The sequence below is a fragment of the Pleuronectes platessa genome, chromosome 16 (assembly GCF_947347685.1).
Source record: "Pleuronectes platessa chromosome 16, fPlePla1.1, whole genome shotgun sequence".
NCBI lineage: Eukaryota > Metazoa > Chordata > Actinopteri > Pleuronectiformes > Pleuronectidae > Pleuronectes > Pleuronectes platessa.
The window spans coordinates 17,806,593-17,823,838 of NC_070641.1; the positions used below are offsets into that span (position 1 = coordinate 17,806,593).

Genomic DNA, 17,246 nt, shown 5'->3' on the forward strand with positions numbered 1-17,246 from the left:
ACACTTTCTTACACAGAGTTGCTGAAAGGAGCTCTGTTGTGGCCCCTGTGTAATGCCAAGCGAGAACAGACAGTGGCCTTTCACCAGTGCTTGACGGGACGCTGAAAAGGTCATCGTTACCTTCTGGATCTTGTGTCTGCATTTTGAGAGTCGGCGCAGCAGTGAGATTATGTCTCTATTGTTGAATTCAGAATCACAACCGTGAAATGCAAACTATTTCATGCATGCTACAGCTGCGTAAAGTATAATTGATAAGGTTTCAGCTCTGTAACTTGACACACCCCATAAGTTTGTAAGTATATGCATGACAACTTAAATTTTTTTTGTAAAATTCATAAATTTGAATTCCAGGGCATACTCTGATTTGGTAACTACAGTCTAAAACGACTTTGTGTGAGGAATTTTACTTATTTTAGATGGTAATGTATGCAGTGTCCAATTACGTATGGGAATTTGGATATAAAGTCCTTTTGTGCAAAATATGCAAAGGACTACAACACTGATGAAGCTGCTAACATGCTGCAGTGTGAAGTGACAGTGTTTATTACCCCTGCCAAGAAGGAAATGTTTTCATCTGCATTTTTTTCTTAGTCAGCAGGATTTCACAAAAACTACTGGATAGATTACCACAAAACTTAAGGACCAAGTTAATGTTGGTGTGTATCTCAATCAGATCCATATTTTAAATTAAAGGCTTTTTCAACATTTTCACAAATTTCCATTTCCATATGTCTTGAGTGATATCTATGAGGACTATAGAATTTTCAAAGCTGACGTTGGTGATGAGGAGGCCCTTAAAACGGACTGAAATTTAACCTGAATTAAATGTGGAATATGGTGTGCCCAATTATATCCAACTGATATTGGTTGAGCTTTGTATGTGCGTCAGTCACAGTCCATAAATACTGCCGCTGAAGCCTGGAGAGAACCAGAGTGAGAGGCTATATAACACACACACACACACACACACACACACACACACACACACACACACAGATTGTGGGGAATATCAAAGACTCTGTAAGGACTCCTGGTTACATTACTAATGGAATGATGGACATGTACTTGTACACCTTCACAAATGCAGTGGAAAATTGTATGAGTGGCCTTGGGGACCTCAGCCCAGCCCACTTCCCAACACCGACACACCATCGCCTTCATGAATTAACATCCTGATCTGGTTAGACAGCATGCTCCTTTAGTTAGGTAAAATCAACCAAGCGTTAAAGCACTGTAACCTGTAACTAACAACACACTGACTTAAGTATGAACATTGAGCCTTTTCCCCTCATCTTGAGTCATTTAAAAAATATTGGATGTGTTGTACTCACAGCCACACACACCTGCCATGAGTCCCACTGACAGTTGTAGACAAATGAAGAAAATCTTGTTTTATAACTTTGAAAGCTTCTGGCTGTTGCCCCTGAGGTGAGGTATGCGTGTGGACAGAGGTCAGATTCCTGAGCCCTCTGGCCCTGTGGACCCACACCCGCTGTCAGCCAACCGATTCGCTGATAAAGTTTGACCTGCACGCTAAGATAAGGAACTGCACTGGCTCGCCACCACAGTGACCAGCAGCTCCTGTGAGGGAGCCGCTGGCAGATAACAGCTTGCTAAGTTATTTTTGCAAAGAGCCTCAGAAAATTGTCCACTTCTTGATTAATTTAGTGTTTGTGTAAACATTTTAAGGGGTTAATGTTTAGCTGTTGCTTTGGGCGAGGATATTGTTGTGAAAAGCTTAATGTAGTCAATTGCACACTTATGTGAGGACGGATGTATTATGGTGGAACTGCTGCCCTTATGTAGATATATAAATATCAAATAAATGAGCCACGGATCACACCATCCATAAATGCTCTTCTTTCGTAATATAAGCATTCAACCTTGAAATATGTTCATTGTGAGCTGCATGTTAAAAGGAGCTTGGAAAGACAACAGCTCTGTTGTACACCACCGCAGTGTGGAGACCGAACAAATTCCTCTGGCAGTCTAGACAAACCTGTGGGCTTCTACAATCATTACTGTAATTTACCAACATTTCTCATCTGTCTGCAAAGTAACACAAGCCTCTGAAGCTGCTTGCACTGACATGGACGCATCTTGACACTTTGCGTCTACATGTCCAAGATTGGAGTAAAAAATGCAAGAGATTGAGTAACACTAGTTTGTAGCTCCAGAGGGATAAGGTATCCTACACGCCTTAACAAATACACAATACTGTAGATGCATACTTATTAAATAGAAGATATGCAGCGCGCACACACACACACAGACACACGTTGTCCAATGCCAGGTGACATGATGAGCGAGTTGGTTCTGCAAGGGTCAAAGGGCACATTTCTCCCGAGAGCTGAATGATGGGGACTCTGGGAACTGGGCCTTGCTGCACAAACACTCTGACTTTAATAACACAACAGACCATGTTTGCACTGCCACCACTCCAATTTCCCCCTTTTATTAAGGGATTCACTGTCAAAGGGTGGGAAAAAAGTGTTTGTCTGTGTGTGCACAAGTGTTTATACATGTCCCTCCCCTGGGTCTGTTGCAAGCCCAAGTGGTCCATGGTATTTAATTGATTCTGTGCTGGAGGGCTGTGCTGGAACCCCAGTTCAAAGTAATTTAATGTACTTTATTCTTTCTGCACAATCTTTTCTCAGTTGTCTTTGCAGTATCCCCTCATCTTATGAGAAATGAACCGTGTGAGACTCATTGCCCAGACCTCCCAGAAACTTTAATTCTTTTTAATTTTAGCACAGAATAAGCCTCAAGCAGCTCACAGTCGTCTGAAGAACTCAACTGTGAACCAGCTTTGTCCTGTGCGGGAATGTAAATAAAGAACAAAAAGAGCCAATGCTTTTAAAGAGGGCCCATAAAAACATTTTAGACCAGAGCAAAGAGGCAAACAGCCCATTTAGTGGATTAGTCCACTAATGTGTGTTTGACATGGAGCTCCAGACATGCACTGAAAATGCCATGAGTATTACAAAGTCTTAAAAGTGTCTAAATAAAGGAAATCATTTTTAGGATCCAAGTTTTTAGGATTCGGTGAGTGAGTCGCTCTCCAAGATACCAAACACACTTCCATTGAGCCAAGTTTCCAATCCTTTCTTTCTCCTGATTCCTCTCTGATTCAAGTCAGTTTCTTTACACGGGGTCATACCACTGGTTTGTCATAACCTCAGCACGGCTCCTTTCCAAAATAAACTGGGAACACGACCTCTGACCTGTTTGCACGCCACACTGTCAAAATCAACACCCTGGGCAGCAGAGGCATGGCTCAGTGGTTTTGACCAAGTCTCTACAGTCGTAGCGTTTTTCACAGCTCTTGGCAGTTTTGGCACTTTTTTTTTAAAGACACTAACAAATGTGGACATGTTTTGCTGGTTTTCAACTGTATTTACATCCCTGTTTGGAGGCCTGTGTGTAGTTAGTGAGGAATGCCCCAGACCCAAAAGTAGAATAAATCACACAAAATGTACAAAGTTTTTTTCTTTCCTCCCCTCCTCCATTCAATACTCCTTCCTCTGTCCTCCTCTTCCTGACCTTATCTTTTTTTTGTGTTATCCCCACTCCTCAGTGGTCCTCTTCCTCTCTGCTTTTAGTCTTTATCTCCCTGCTTTCCCCCTCCTCTTCTTCACCATGGTTCTTTTTAAATTCACTTGATGCCTGTTTCTTTTGTTTCACATTTTTTCTAGCCTCCAAAATGTTTTGTGGTCTTGGAGGCTGCTGGACATTTTTGACAAAAAGAGCAAAGTAATCTGACACTGCTGGAGGCAAGAAAAAAAAAACATTCTTTTGTGCCTGTAATTGAAAACAGGATCCCAGCAAGCCAAATGACTCACTCCAAGCTTTCCAATTTCTAAAATAAATTTTGCTCATCGACAGACTCACATTATCCAAACCATCCCATAACTAGATCTGACACAAAGGAAATCCTTGCACAAATTTGAGGGATGGTTAAGGCTTCAATAGATGACGTAGAGAAACTTTTACACAGCATAACATTTGCCATGAGACATTCAGATACCTGATGTTCCATCTGAGTCAGTTCTGTGAAGCCCCTTTGTTGGGGAAATGTCTACCAGCTGCTGAACCACCAGGGTCAGACATTGTCTTAACATTTTATAGGGTCGTGCTCCAACCGGCCGGTAAACATCTGTTTCGAAGGACGTCATGGAAGAAGTGAGGGCACTGAAAAGCCCTAGTCTGATAAATGGTCAGTGTATACAGATGTTTACAAGTGGGTGCTTCAGAGGCTTTCTCTGCTTTGGTTTTATTCACTGTCAAAACAACAGAGTTGACACAATACACTTCACCCACAGCTTGACAATCTTGTATCAACACCTCTTCAACCTGGGCTCTGGAGTTTACTGAAATCCATGACACAGGACTGAAATGGTTTACTACCTCGAGAGAAAGTGATTTATTTTTATTGTTTGGCAGGGCTGGGTTTCCAACAGTAGTGGTCCAGGACTTTGTGTTTGTTTGCCAAGTGGTTTAGTGTTTGACACTACTCTGACTTGGGCAAAAAGGCAGTGTATATTCCTGAATGACAAATAACGATGCCCCTGAAGAGTCTTGTTGCATCTACCAGGAAACCTGCGAGTTAGAATGCAGGATACAAACAGCTCCTTCTCTATTTGTCTGTCCACCATTCACCCTCTCCTATGGTGACTTTTGTATTTTTCCACCCACACAGAGCTTAGTATGTTTACTATGTGCTGCTTGATAATACAATATATGATGGCAGCATTGTTTTCATAGAAGCAAATAAGGCACCTATTTCAGGACAAGCCCTGAAATCTACTGCAGGCATTGAAATTGTTTGTACACATAATGTTGTCTATATACATAAGATACAGAAACGCTCAGTCCAGAAAGTGGAGCACCGTTGTTGCAGCCTTCCTGCCGAGGTTGTGCTATCCTCTGGTCAACATCTGTTTATTGCACATAAATGTCACAGAAGAGAAGGTCAAGCAGAGGGAGAACAGCTGACGTACACAGTGGTCAAGCGGAGGATAAAGGAACAAGGGTTTTGTGAGGTGAGACAAAGGAGGAGGGGAATTTGGAAAAAGGATGAAACCAGTGTAACCTTCAGGATAAACGCCAGTGGAGCAGTAGAGAGGAGGAAGAAGATAAAGGAGTGATTACAAAGAAAGTCGCATGGGAGAGACAATGGAAGACTGAGGGAAGAGGGGCGGGGGGGGGCCTGGTGATGGGAGAGAATCAGTATGTGGAGGGAGGAAAGGGTGAGGCTGACACAAGCAGAGGTATGGGAATGTGGGAGGTGCAGAGGAGAGGTGGAGGGCAGTGATTTGCACCAGTTTGCTGACTAACTGTTGGAACAGGATGGGGAAGTGGTGAAGGAGGGAGACCAGGAGAGCTGCTTCCATAGGTGGGTCTCTGACACACATACATACACAATGGAGCTCATTATTATAAAAGTAACGCTCCATGCTAAATATTGAGTTTCCACAGCCCTGTTATTCTAAACTGATTTTCTCCCATTAATCACTGCCGTGTCAGTTTGACGTGCGAGGAGCTCCTACCAGCAGTGGTGCCTTTCCCCTCCGATGATTTAATTCCCCGGCTGATACAAGTGAACTGTCTAGTTGCTTGGACTTCTTCTCTGTGTGACAGGCCAAGTGTTGTGGAGGGAGATTTGTGCCTGAGCTGGAATCCAATAGCTATTAAACACTTGGCAGTCGGTCCAAGCTGCTGGTTATATGTGCGTGTTCATGTTCGCACAAGCTTTTTGTACCTACGGTTCGGCTATTTGATCAAGAAGAGGAGAGGCTGAGTGGGTGCGAGGCCATGGCGACCACTGTGAATTTATGATCGTGTGTGTGTGTGTGTGTGTGTGTGTGTGTGTGTGTGTGTGTGTGTGTGTGTGTGTGTGTGTGTGTGTGTGTGTGTGTGTGTGTGTGTGTGTGTGTGTGTGTGTGTGTGTGTGTGTGTGTGTGTGTGTGTGTGTGTGTGTGTGTGTGTGTGTGTGTGTGTGTGTGTGTGTGTGTGTGTGTGTGTGAGGTTTCAGCCTCAGCCGTCTCTGGCTCTGTTTTCCACCCTTGACATTAACAAGACAGTAACACTGCTCTGTGCAGGCGAGGGAAAGTGGGGCCCTCTGAGGGGTGTTCTCTACTTCATCCACTGGACATGGAGACGTAGACATAAACAGTGTAAATTCTTCACCTGCACTCCCTGAACATACTGTAACAGTGAACATAGTAAAACAACAGAGACCATATTAAAAGTTGAATATTTAGCTTATGATTGGACACGCATCCGTGGGAATTCCACGGGAGGACATTGAGCTAATCATTAGCAAAACAAACTGCAGGGATAACCTCCTGCCAAGTGAAAAGTACTTCAATACTATAGAGTGTATTCTGAAATGAGTTTTCTGTTGAGTCAAGAGTCTGCGTTGGCATGAGACCAGCCGTCTCCTGTGTTTAAAAGTCAGGGGATGATTTTTACATGGCGTGTGTGGTGATTATAAAGCAGACTGAAACAACCAGACATATTTATCTGCCACTTTGGTGCCAGTTCTCCAGCAGGTACATCCAAATGATTGACAAGCAGGGATTTACCAAGGTTATGCGGGTTGTGCTTTTTATCATGTGGTTTAATTTTAATGTAGTTTTTCTTTTAGCAGTTTTGCAATAATTTGTTATTCCTCTTAGGAACTGAGTGATTCGATATAGCCCTCAGCTCTGCTCCTCTCTCGCCCACAGTCCTTGTTTTTCAAATTCTCGCCCTCGCTAATTGAATTCACAGAGTAAGTTGATGCATTGGCGACACGGGACAGATACAAAAAAACAAACAAGAATACATTTATCTCAAGATGACAAAAAGGTGACTAACGCATCGACGATTGCGACAAAGATGTCCACTAAGACTTTTGGTGATGCGTGCTGATGTCTGTGTGCTGCAACAAAAACATGTGATTTCCACAGCGGCATTCATACGTCATCTCCTCGGTGCCTCGCTCGGACATTTTTCTGTTGTTGTGAACGTTTCCGACCGGCACAGTCTCTTGATGCATTCTTCATATAAAGCAAATTCCATATCATGTCATGTCTGAAAATGACTTCCTCAGCCACTTCCCCTCTAACCCTCCATTTCTCCTCTTCCTTTGTCAAACCAGGGCCAGAGGTGATATCCAGCTACAGTGGCATGACCATGTCTGAGGCGGTGATGCCTGATGCTGTGGTGTCCACACCGATGGGCGGCCTGTACGGGGAGAAGGTGGGTGGCCCTGTGGTGGACTTCAGTTACGTTGGGATCGACGCCATTCTGGAACAGATGAGGAGGAAGGCCATGAAGCAGGGTTTTGAGCTCAACATTATGGTTGTGGGTAAGTTGTTTTAATTTAGGAGGAAGACAAAGACCTTTGTCTGTCTATCGGCTCACTGCACAGTATGTCTGCTATGAAACACACCAGAAAACAGTCATATTTTTTCCTATCAAATCATAAGTATAGTTAAAATGAGTGACATGATTTCAAAAAGGTTAAGAAATCTGATTTCTGACCTGCTGCATATATGTGTTACGTTTAAATTAAACGCACTGAGTTTAAATGTCTTTATGCTCAGCCCTCAGACAAACCAAAAGACATTCCTCTCATTGCTCTTGACTGGAACTCTGTCCTTGGGGCTGGATGGTTACAGCTCCAAAATATTCAGGATTGCCCAAGTCATGAATTAATAACTTCTTCTTTTATATTATAAAGACGATTTTCACGTCCTCATTTTTGCAGGCTTGTCATCAAGTGCAGCCGACATTTTAAATGTGTGTTATTCTCGAAGAGAACTCGAGGCCGACTGTCATTCAGGTGGATGTGCTGGTTTCTCTCATGTTTTGTGAGAAAACTGAAGCCTCAAACCCGTTTTAATAAGCAGCCAAACACAGTAATTAAACTGTTTGTGGTTGAGCCCTCATCACTGTGATCAGACTCCTTTTAAACAGGAGCTAATTACACACAGACACACTTGCGCCTCTGTAGTTGACAGGCCTCTTCAAAACCACCACCTCCCTTATGTCTCCACTTGGTGACGTTGTGCCTGTGTCTGCGTTTCATCCTCCAATAAAAAAAGTTTGTTTAAGAAACAGCCTCAGGGTTGTGGAGCCAATTTTCCATTCAGTTGAAATTATTTTCAACCACTAAAAAAACTGAGAACAGGCAAAGTTGTTTTTGTGTTTTACATATTGGTTTTGTATTAGTAAATTGTAATTGCATGATCCTAAACAGTGAAGCCTACAGAGCAGGTAAGGTCCATTTGTCAGGTCTTATTCAAAAGCATTAGGTGTTGAAGAGGGAAGAGGGAAAATGCAGTCTGGCTCTTTTTATTGTAAGCTTTGAAGTTTTAACCTTGACAGTACTTTAAGGAAAATGTTTTATCCTTGCTTCAACAAATCTAAAAAGTAAAGAATTGGCGTCAGATTAATATGAAAGCGTTGAGAGCCTTCATCACCTGTACAAGCTCAAGATTTCTGGATGATTCTCACCACCCACTCACAGTGACTTTCTTCGATCTGGTCGTAGATAAATTGTGCCCAAGTGCAAGTCATTTCCACCTGCTGCCATCAGACTTTTAGTGAAGTAATTTTATTTGTTAATGCATTTATCGTTATTGGGTGGTTTGTCCGTATGTGGTCAGTGCCTGCAGTTTTACTAATTGCGCCACAGGAATGAAAAAAAGATAACTTGAACCTTGGAAGAACTCGATTGTAGCAAGAAACCTCTAATTTGGTTCAGTTTTCATAATTGTGGGCAATCTTTTCATTTGTCTTTTTCATCTTCAATATAGTTTTGTATTTTCTATTGATTTATATTTGTAAGTTAGTTTCAACAAAGTCTGGTCGACGATGGCCACATACAGGCAGCAAATGTGGGATTTTGGTGCCACATCTGTTGTGATGGTTGTTAGTGAAAGAATGTTGGACTGAGACACTCGCTGACGGAGAGGGCAGACACTGTGCAGGGCTGAAGCTTTACAGTACGTCACATTTGGCATGAAGGGATGATCGCTTCTTAACCTCAAACTGAAGTGAATGATTTACATCCAATAAAATGTGCAGCTGTTGTCTGTCACTGTTTGCAGAGTAGAGCCTTGTTTGCATGTAAGCGCGCTGCTGACTGCCTGTAACTTTGACTGCGTTTGAATGTGCTTCTCCAGTATTAATTTCTCGACGTTAAAAGAACCTGAAGAAGAACTGTGCAGTCGCTGCCCAGTGGGCCTCTGCAATCTCCTCCTCATTAACCTGTGGTGGTGGGAGGAGATGGTTGCATTCATACAGATATTTACAAACTGATTCTACCATAAAGTTTCCCTTATTATCTATATCTCTATATAATCTTATCAAATGATCATCTGGTTGAAAAGTATCGGAAAATTGCCAAATAAAACTGAATTTTATCAGATATCAGATTTATCCTGTTTTTTTTTTTATTTGTGTTAGCTTCTCATTGTTTTATATAATTTGTTATAGTTCTCTGCACTTTGAGGTACCTGTAGTACAAGCATCTCTTTCTGTGTGTGTGTCTCACTGTCTCATGTCTGTGTTGTTGTTTTTGTTTACAGGACAGAGTGGCCTGGGAAAGTCTACTCTGATGAACACGCTGTTCAAGTCTAAAGTCAGCCGTAAGTCGGTGCTGGCTACTGCCCAGGAGAAGATCCCCAAAACAATCGAAATTAAGTCCATAAGTCACGGTACGTCCCTCCTCAACCCCTCAGTTCTTCTCTGTTTTTATTTTTGTCTGTTTTTCTGATTGTCTGAATGTCTGTCAGCAAAAATATCCCAATCTCTCACTTTGTTTTCTTCCCTTCTTTATTGTATTTACTTTTTAATTTGAAATCCAATTGTCTTAAATTACAGATCTCTAGTTAGGCTCAAACTACGTCGGAATGATTCATTTATCTTACTTTCAACAAATCCATCAAGATAAGTTTCTGGATGCATTTCAGGTTACAATTGGTGCAGTTATAGAATTATACATTAATCATATCTCTGAGACCAGGTTCAGTAGTTGTAGTATACAGGGCGTTCCTGTAATCATAGGTGTACAGTGTTCTACTTCTCCCTGACCTTGTGTTTTTGTTTGTGTGCAGACATTGAGGAGAAGGGAGTGAGAATGAAGTTGACGGTCATTGACACTCCAGGCTTCGGCGACCAGATCAACAATGAGAACTGGTACCTAACTACTCTGTCATCACGGCATTAACTGTATGAACCCTGTGAGTTGATGTGTCTCACCATATGTCTCACCCTTTCCCCTTTCTCTTCCTGTCATCTTACTTTCCCTTTTCCTCTTCTCTGTTGTTTTAAATCCTTGTATCCTTCCTCTTACTTGTCTCATTCTGTGAGCTCCTCTTTCCTCCCATCTTTCTACCTCAATGTTGCTTCCTCCGTTTCCCTCTTTTATCTATCATTCTCTTCCTCTACCTCCCTCCCTCCATACCTGCTGTGCTCCAGCTGGCAGCCTATCATGAAGTTCATTAACGACCAGTATGAGGCGTACCTGCAGGAGGAGATCAACATCAACAGGAAAAAAAGGATCCCAGACTCCAGAGTTCACTGCTGCATATACTTCATCCCCCCGACCGGACACTGGTAAGGACACAAGCACACGTGGTTAAATATGGTTCAGAAAGGAAAACACACACACAGAGATAAGACTAAGAATATTAACCCTACCTTATTTGTCTGCTCCTTAACACGACACCTTAAAAAATGTCGCTGCTGCCCTCTGTCGCTCTCAGTTGAGAAATAAGATGTCTGACACTTTGGTGGCTGATGCTACAACAGGAAAGTGAGAGGGAGAGAAAAAGTGTATTTTGCTAAACTTGCCTGTAACCATCATTAAGAAACGACGGCTGAAATGATTTTATTCGGCACGGAAGTTATGTTCTTACCCCTGTCTGCTCCCATATCAATTGAACTTTGATTAGGGGTTGGGCGTGACACGAGGAAGAACCCTTAATATTTTGGTGCGGCTCCAGAGCGGGGGGCGAATCCAGGAACTTTCTTTATTAACTTTAACATTAGGACATTAAAATACGTGGCAGCATTTTCAACATTTTAGTTGAGTAATTCATGGATCTTGATGAAAAAGTCAGGCATGTTTAGGAAACTGATATATGTGTGTGCAATTTGTTGCTAATAAAAATCTATGATAGAATTGCTGAACCAGAAACTTCTGTTACTGTTTGTTGTTCATGTGCTAAAAGGTCATTTACAATGATACAGATTTCCTGTTTATTCTGAAGCCTTCTAATGTGAAGCAGCTTGGAAAAACATTGTTATCCCTCATATGGAACACATACATGTCCACGAACGTTTCCGCACACACACACACACACACACACACACACACACACACACACACACACACACACACACACACACACACACACACAGTCCACTCTCGCCAGGCCCTGAAGCAGCACACAGTCCCAAGTTTCTTTCCCTGGATCTCTTACAGACACAAGCATCTGTGTTTGATTGAACTGAATAAACTGTCCTCTCTCTCTGCTTGTTCAGGCCCGTACTGTTCTGAGCGGCGGGGGGTGGCTGGGGAATACTAGCAGGAGAAATTAGGGGGAGGGTGCTTAGATTCATAGGTTCACCGTGCATTTTATAGCTTTTGCATTTGTGTAACTTTAGTGGAGTGCAGCGGCAGGTCTTGGGAAAATATTGAAAGCAGCTGTGGATTTTCAGTCTCATTCGGACACACGCGCACAACCACACACACACACACACAAAGTTGATCACCATTCAAGTGCTTCGCCTCTATTTAATTTTGCGTCATGGTCTGTCTTTGCTCTGGCTGGGGGCTGGTGTGAAATGGCCCCCTGTCTCTGTGCCCCATCAGCCACGTTTCATGTTGATCCAACACTGCAGATGTCACATGGCCTGGCCAACAGCTGCTCAGGGTTTGCCTTAAAAAGCCTAATGGGACAGAGGCCGGAAGGACGAGAGAGACAGAGTCTATGTGGGTGTCTGGTGTGTGCAATCAATTGTTGCACTTTTGTCCTTTTTGAATGGCTCCTGCATGAGTGCACAAGGCCCTCCTTGTTGACAATGACCTATCTTTGTCGAACTGTATGTTATTCAGCAGCTCCAGCGACAGACCCATGCTTTTGTCAAACTGTGGAAAAAGTCTTGTGCTCCTCAAACCGACCACATGTTTTTTTTAGTCCCATGGAGCTATGTGAGAGTTCCATCTGGGTGATGTGAGGAACATCTGCCCTCTGGTGGAAGCATTTTGTGTCACAATTTCATATTCATGTCTACATCTAAAGTTTGTTTTCCCTCTTTCTCTCAAGTCTGCGGCCTCTTGATGTAGAATTCATGAGACGTCTCAGTAAAGTGGTCAACATTGTCCCAGTCATTGCCAAGGCAGATACACTCACCCTGGAGGAGAGGGACTTCTTCAAAAAGAAGGTAACATCTGTATTTTTTTCTTTATTTCAATACATGTCTGTATTTTGATCTCAGTTTTCATATATAATCCAGAAAAATCCCCCTTTTTTTTTTTTTCCTTGAACTCCAAGTTTGGATTTATCATGTTTGTGGTTGGACAGCTGGAAAACATGGAAACGTTACAGCGAGAGAATCTCTCTCTCTCTCTCCCCCCCACTCTTGTCCTTTCCTTTCTGCTCTTCCTCTACACAGTTAATAAAGCTGCAGCCTTTCTTTTGTACGTTTTTATTGGCATCGTATTCACGATTTCCCTTCGTCTCATTAGTTGTGAGGTGGCTCCCCTAGGTTTATATATGTGTGTGCGTGCTCAGGTTTATGCAGAGGCACTCATTATGAGAGGTTTTCTGTTTTGTTTGTGTACAGACAGCGATTAATGACTAAGCCCAAACTTTTGGACTGGATTAGTCAGAAGATTAGTGTTAATACCGCCTCAATCTGTGCATCAGCCAGTTTTAGGCTCATTCGTTTGTATTCTCTAAAGGCTGCTTTAATCACGTCTGGCTCATTATTCTTTCAATTAAATGCCTTAATTTGAGGCCTTTCTGAACTGTTGTTGATTAAGGGTTTGTTCTCTGATCACTCACCAGATCAGGGAAGAGCTACGAGCCAACGGGATTGACGTGTACCCTCAGAAGGAATTTGACGAGGACGCAGAGGACAGAATGATCAACGAGAAGATCAGGGTGAGGATATCTCTTGAGTCAGTCGCCCTAATTGATGCTCAGACAGCCCAGTCAACCTAAATCCATCAACTGCCACTCTTGATAGACCTAACGTGAATGATATCTGACTGAGTTGTCTGTTTAACCTTGGAGCAGGAGATGATCCCATTTGCTGTGGTGGGCAGTGACCAGGAGTACCAGGTCAATGGCAGGAGGCTGCTGGGGAGGAAAACCAAGTGGGGAACCATTGAAGGTACAACTCTTCAGACCATGAACTTTTGGAGTTGATTGGTCAAAGGTCGATGTCAACAAAAATGTGGTCAGAAAAATACATTTGGCCAGATATCTATGAAAATAATGGCGTAGTAAAGCATTAACCTTCACAATCAGTAAAATCAGAGACGCATTAGGTTATTTACATTAACCAATCATTTGTCATCATGATAACAGTTATGTCATGATGAAGTGGTGTTACTGCAATATGAACTAGAACTGCACTCAATACCACAGCCGAGGCTAAGATCTACACCAAATTGCACACACTTATAAATATCAGTCTCCTAAACATGCCTGATTATTTTCATCAAGAGTCACGAATTTGTTGAACAAACAAACCCAGATGAAACATAACCTCCTTGGCGGAGTTAGAAAGTAGGATTGGGACGCATCTCGACTTTTTGAGGGCAGAGTTTCGTCAGTGTGCACATCACTAAGCTGGAAGTGGTTTCCTTAAGAAGACACCAGATGGACAAAGAAGTCACTGAGCTCGTCAGTCAATAAAACAATGCTTCATGCAGGGTCCAGACTGGTGTGAGCCATGGGGCTGCTTCTGAAGAGCCCCCCCCCGATCCACACTCTTCAAGACATGGAAGATGCTCACATCAGAAGTTAAATCAGTTGTAGAGAGGAAACTTAGTTTTGCTCCATCTAGTGAAAAAAAAAATAGGAAATAAATAGTTGTTTGGTGCTTTACTTTTTTTTGTTTCTTTGAATATTTACTCAGTTCATCATTTGGTCAGTGCTGTGCTTTAACATCCATTTTACTGCAGGAGTCGTCATTCAATATTCAATTATGTTATCCTCTCCAGACAGTCGGCTCCACCCCTCTATCAAGTGTCTCATAAAGGAAGTTTCATTTCCTGCAACGTGCAGACACACAAACACGTGTCCTGCAGGAATATCTGAGTTGTATTGTCTAATCTCTGCTGAACGACTCAGAGTAGATGAAGTTATCAACAGAGGAATAAAGTGAGCGAGAGACGACTCACTGACCCCACCTAGTGGTCTGTTCAGGAAACTCAAGTAACCATCTGTCAAACTGTTGTTTTGATCCCCCTTTTTTACCAGTTTAGCCTTGTGTTGTTTGTTTAACTCGATTATGAATATTTAATAACTGATAACCTCTCTCTCTCGCTCTGTCTCTCTCTCTCTCTGTCTCTCTCTCTCTCTCTCTCTCTCTCTCTCAGTTGAGAACATAGCCCACTGTGAGTTTGCCTATTTAAGGGATCTCCTCATCAGGTGAGTGAACTTTGTGTTTTGAAAGCTGCCTTTTGTTCCTGTGTCAGCGTTTTCTTTTTATTCACAGTTACTTATGATAAAGTTTATGGTTAAACTGTAAAACATCAAGCCTCGATAACTTATTTTGCATCAGGGTTTGATAACAATATGTTAGGAATCATTGCCATTTATTTCAATCAGATAAATCATCTTTATTATCAGTATAGGCCCCTAATAATCAACACGTTTTTTAAGTGAAAGATTTTTTCTTAAATATTGTAAAAAGCCAAGATTTCCCCGTCTCATCCGAGGTTCCTCGTGTGTCTGTGTGTTCCAGGACCCATATGCAGAACATTAAGGACATCACCAGCAGCATCCACTATGAAATGTACCGCGTGAGGCGCCTCAATGAGAACAACTCGGTGGTGGCGCACGCCAACGGAATCCCAGAGCATCATCTCGCCGCCCATGAGATGTAGACGCAAGCTGCCGGGCCGCTGTCGACCTCAGCTGTGTGCGACTCACCTGCTATGAGACTTTTACCTTCATCGACAGCCCCCCCTCCCCCCCTTCCCCTCCATGCCAGCCCCCACTATCACCGGTGGGACAGAAACTCAAAAGCTCGCCAGAGGGACTTCATTTGTAATGTTTTTTGGCGGCTTAATGAACAGCAGACGTCAGTTTATTGCCTCTTTAGCAAACACTACCCGTTCACGATTGCTGACAGAGAGTGAAGAGAAGTTTGAGTCTTCATGTTGCGCTGCAGCTTGATTCTTCTATTATTTTTTAACCTGCTTCCAGATTTCAGTTATCCTCGGTGGTTTTTACTTGTGGTGCCAAAGTTTCCGGCTCTGCCAAACAGGACGACTGACACGATGCAATATGTTCCACACGGCATCGTCTTGATCAGTAACGCGTTAACCTCGTCCACTTTCACCCAGTTTTCAAGTTTGATTGTTTTTAGCAGCGTTTGTAAGAATTGATGCCGTAACAGAAGTTTTCTCCACACGCCTCTATACACGTGTGTGGGACGTTCTGACTTTCATTGTTGCACTTGATCTCTACATCGTGTGTCATTGACGTGTTGGCCAGTGGCTGTGCAGCACTTTGCCGACATGTGAGACACACACATACACAGACACACACACACACACACACACATATTCAGCTCTCACCCAATAGTACATCATATGTTTGATTTTCTTTTTTTGTCACAAGATGTTTTGCTTTATCTGTTTTGTTATACATGTGTATCCATGGTAAATATGGATGTCAGGTCCTGGACGTCTCTTTTAAAATTCCCGGTGATACTTGTCCTCGTTTATTAATAGAAATATCTTAAGAGTGATTTAAGATGAATAAGTATTTATGCACGAGATGAAATGTGAACATATGCCATGAGTTGTGGTCCACTTATTCAAATACTTCACGCAAACAAACACACACAGACTCGTACTCTTCCTGCATTTGGGCCCATCCCAGTGCCTTATTTATTGGAGGGTGTTTGCTCGCATGTTGGCTGAAACTGGAAACGGAGCAGGTTGTTGGTGCCAAGTTAACTTCTTCTACAGTCGACACTCAGTCCTTCTCCCTCGTTTATTGCAGCGGGAAACCGACCCACTTCTTCGCTTTTCCATAATATACCAAGGATCTTTGTCTGTTTGAAGCATATGTAATTCTCTAAGCTGTCACTGTCATGCTTTCTCCTGTATATTCTTCTCTGTTCTGATACATTTTTTTACTTGTATTATTAACAAAAATGGTCCTTTTATCTTATTTTAAAGAAATAAAGATTAAAGTTGTAAATATTTACTTTCTTAGATTTTTCTTCAGTTTCCTGTAATTCTGAACGTTTATCTTTCAAATCTACTTTATATATTTTTTAATTTTCCAAATTGAACACTTTGCACAATCTGCTCAGCAGGTAAAGATGAACAAGCCACCTGTCATAAGCTCACAATAATATATATGTTTTAAATTCTACTACACTGGATCCCATCTCATTACAATCGCAGGTGTAATTCACATCGTTGAGCTCGTTAAGTGTCGTGCCGTTAAGCTTTCCCTTGATTAGCTTCTGAAATCAATATGGCTGCCTGCACGGTCAGTGGATGGCTGATTAGCACTAATTGCTTGAATGCCTGAGTGCCTGTATTCTTCCTCAATGGGTGAGATGAGAGGAGACGAGTCCTGAGCTCCAGTCAAGGCCTCGGTGTCGAATCAGCAGAATGTACAGCAAACAGGTGTCAAGGGAAAGAGGCTGCAGTTTTATTTCATGTCTGAATTTCACATTTATCAAAAGGCAGTTTTTAGCATTACAAGCATAAAGTTAAAGGGGTTAATATTTTGTATGTGCATATTTTTCAGTTGCAAAATAATCCTTTAGTTACTTATCCCATTTAAAGGCGTAATTAGATTTAATCTCTGAATTAAATAAAAAGTAAATCAGTAAAGCAACATGAACTAAAAAACAAATGCTAATTGTCTGGTGGCTGATGGTCTGGGGTCTGATGAGTCATCAATCAACCTTTTGAATTTAGAAGTGCAGAAGTTGTGACTTCCTCTTAATTGTTTAATAATTTCCCATAATCATCATGCAGAGCA

At 42.2% G+C, this 17,246-nt stretch overlaps 1 protein-coding gene across 5 annotated transcripts in view; it reads left to right on the top strand.

Annotated features, from left to right (window-relative positions):
* LOC128459065 (septin-9) overlaps positions 1-15,203 on the top strand; it is a 72,967-nt gene extending 57,764 nt beyond the window's left edge. For 3 of the 5 annotated variants that reach the window (XM_053444169.1, XM_053444168.1, XM_053444170.1), the window contains 9 exons: positions 7,145-7,354; positions 9,582-9,710; positions 10,110-10,191; positions 10,474-10,611; positions 12,327-12,444; positions 13,071-13,166; positions 13,302-13,398; positions 14,612-14,663; positions 14,980-15,203. In XM_053444169.1, coding sequence (XP_053300144.1) covers positions 7,145-7,354; positions 9,582-9,710; positions 10,110-10,191; positions 10,474-10,611; positions 12,327-12,444; positions 13,071-13,166; positions 13,302-13,398; positions 14,612-14,663; positions 14,980-15,121 — 1,064 coding nt within the window. In that variant the 3' untranslated portion in view covers positions 15,122-15,203. Of the gene's footprint in view, positions 1-5,296; positions 5,396-7,144; positions 7,355-9,581; positions 9,711-10,109; positions 10,192-10,473; positions 10,612-12,326; positions 12,445-13,070; positions 13,167-13,301; positions 13,399-14,611; positions 14,664-14,979 lie in introns of those variants that run through there. The other 2 variants (XM_053444172.1, XM_053444171.1) reach the window with 2 other exon arrangements.
* The last annotated feature ends 2,043 nt before the right edge of the window (positions 15,204-17,246 follow it).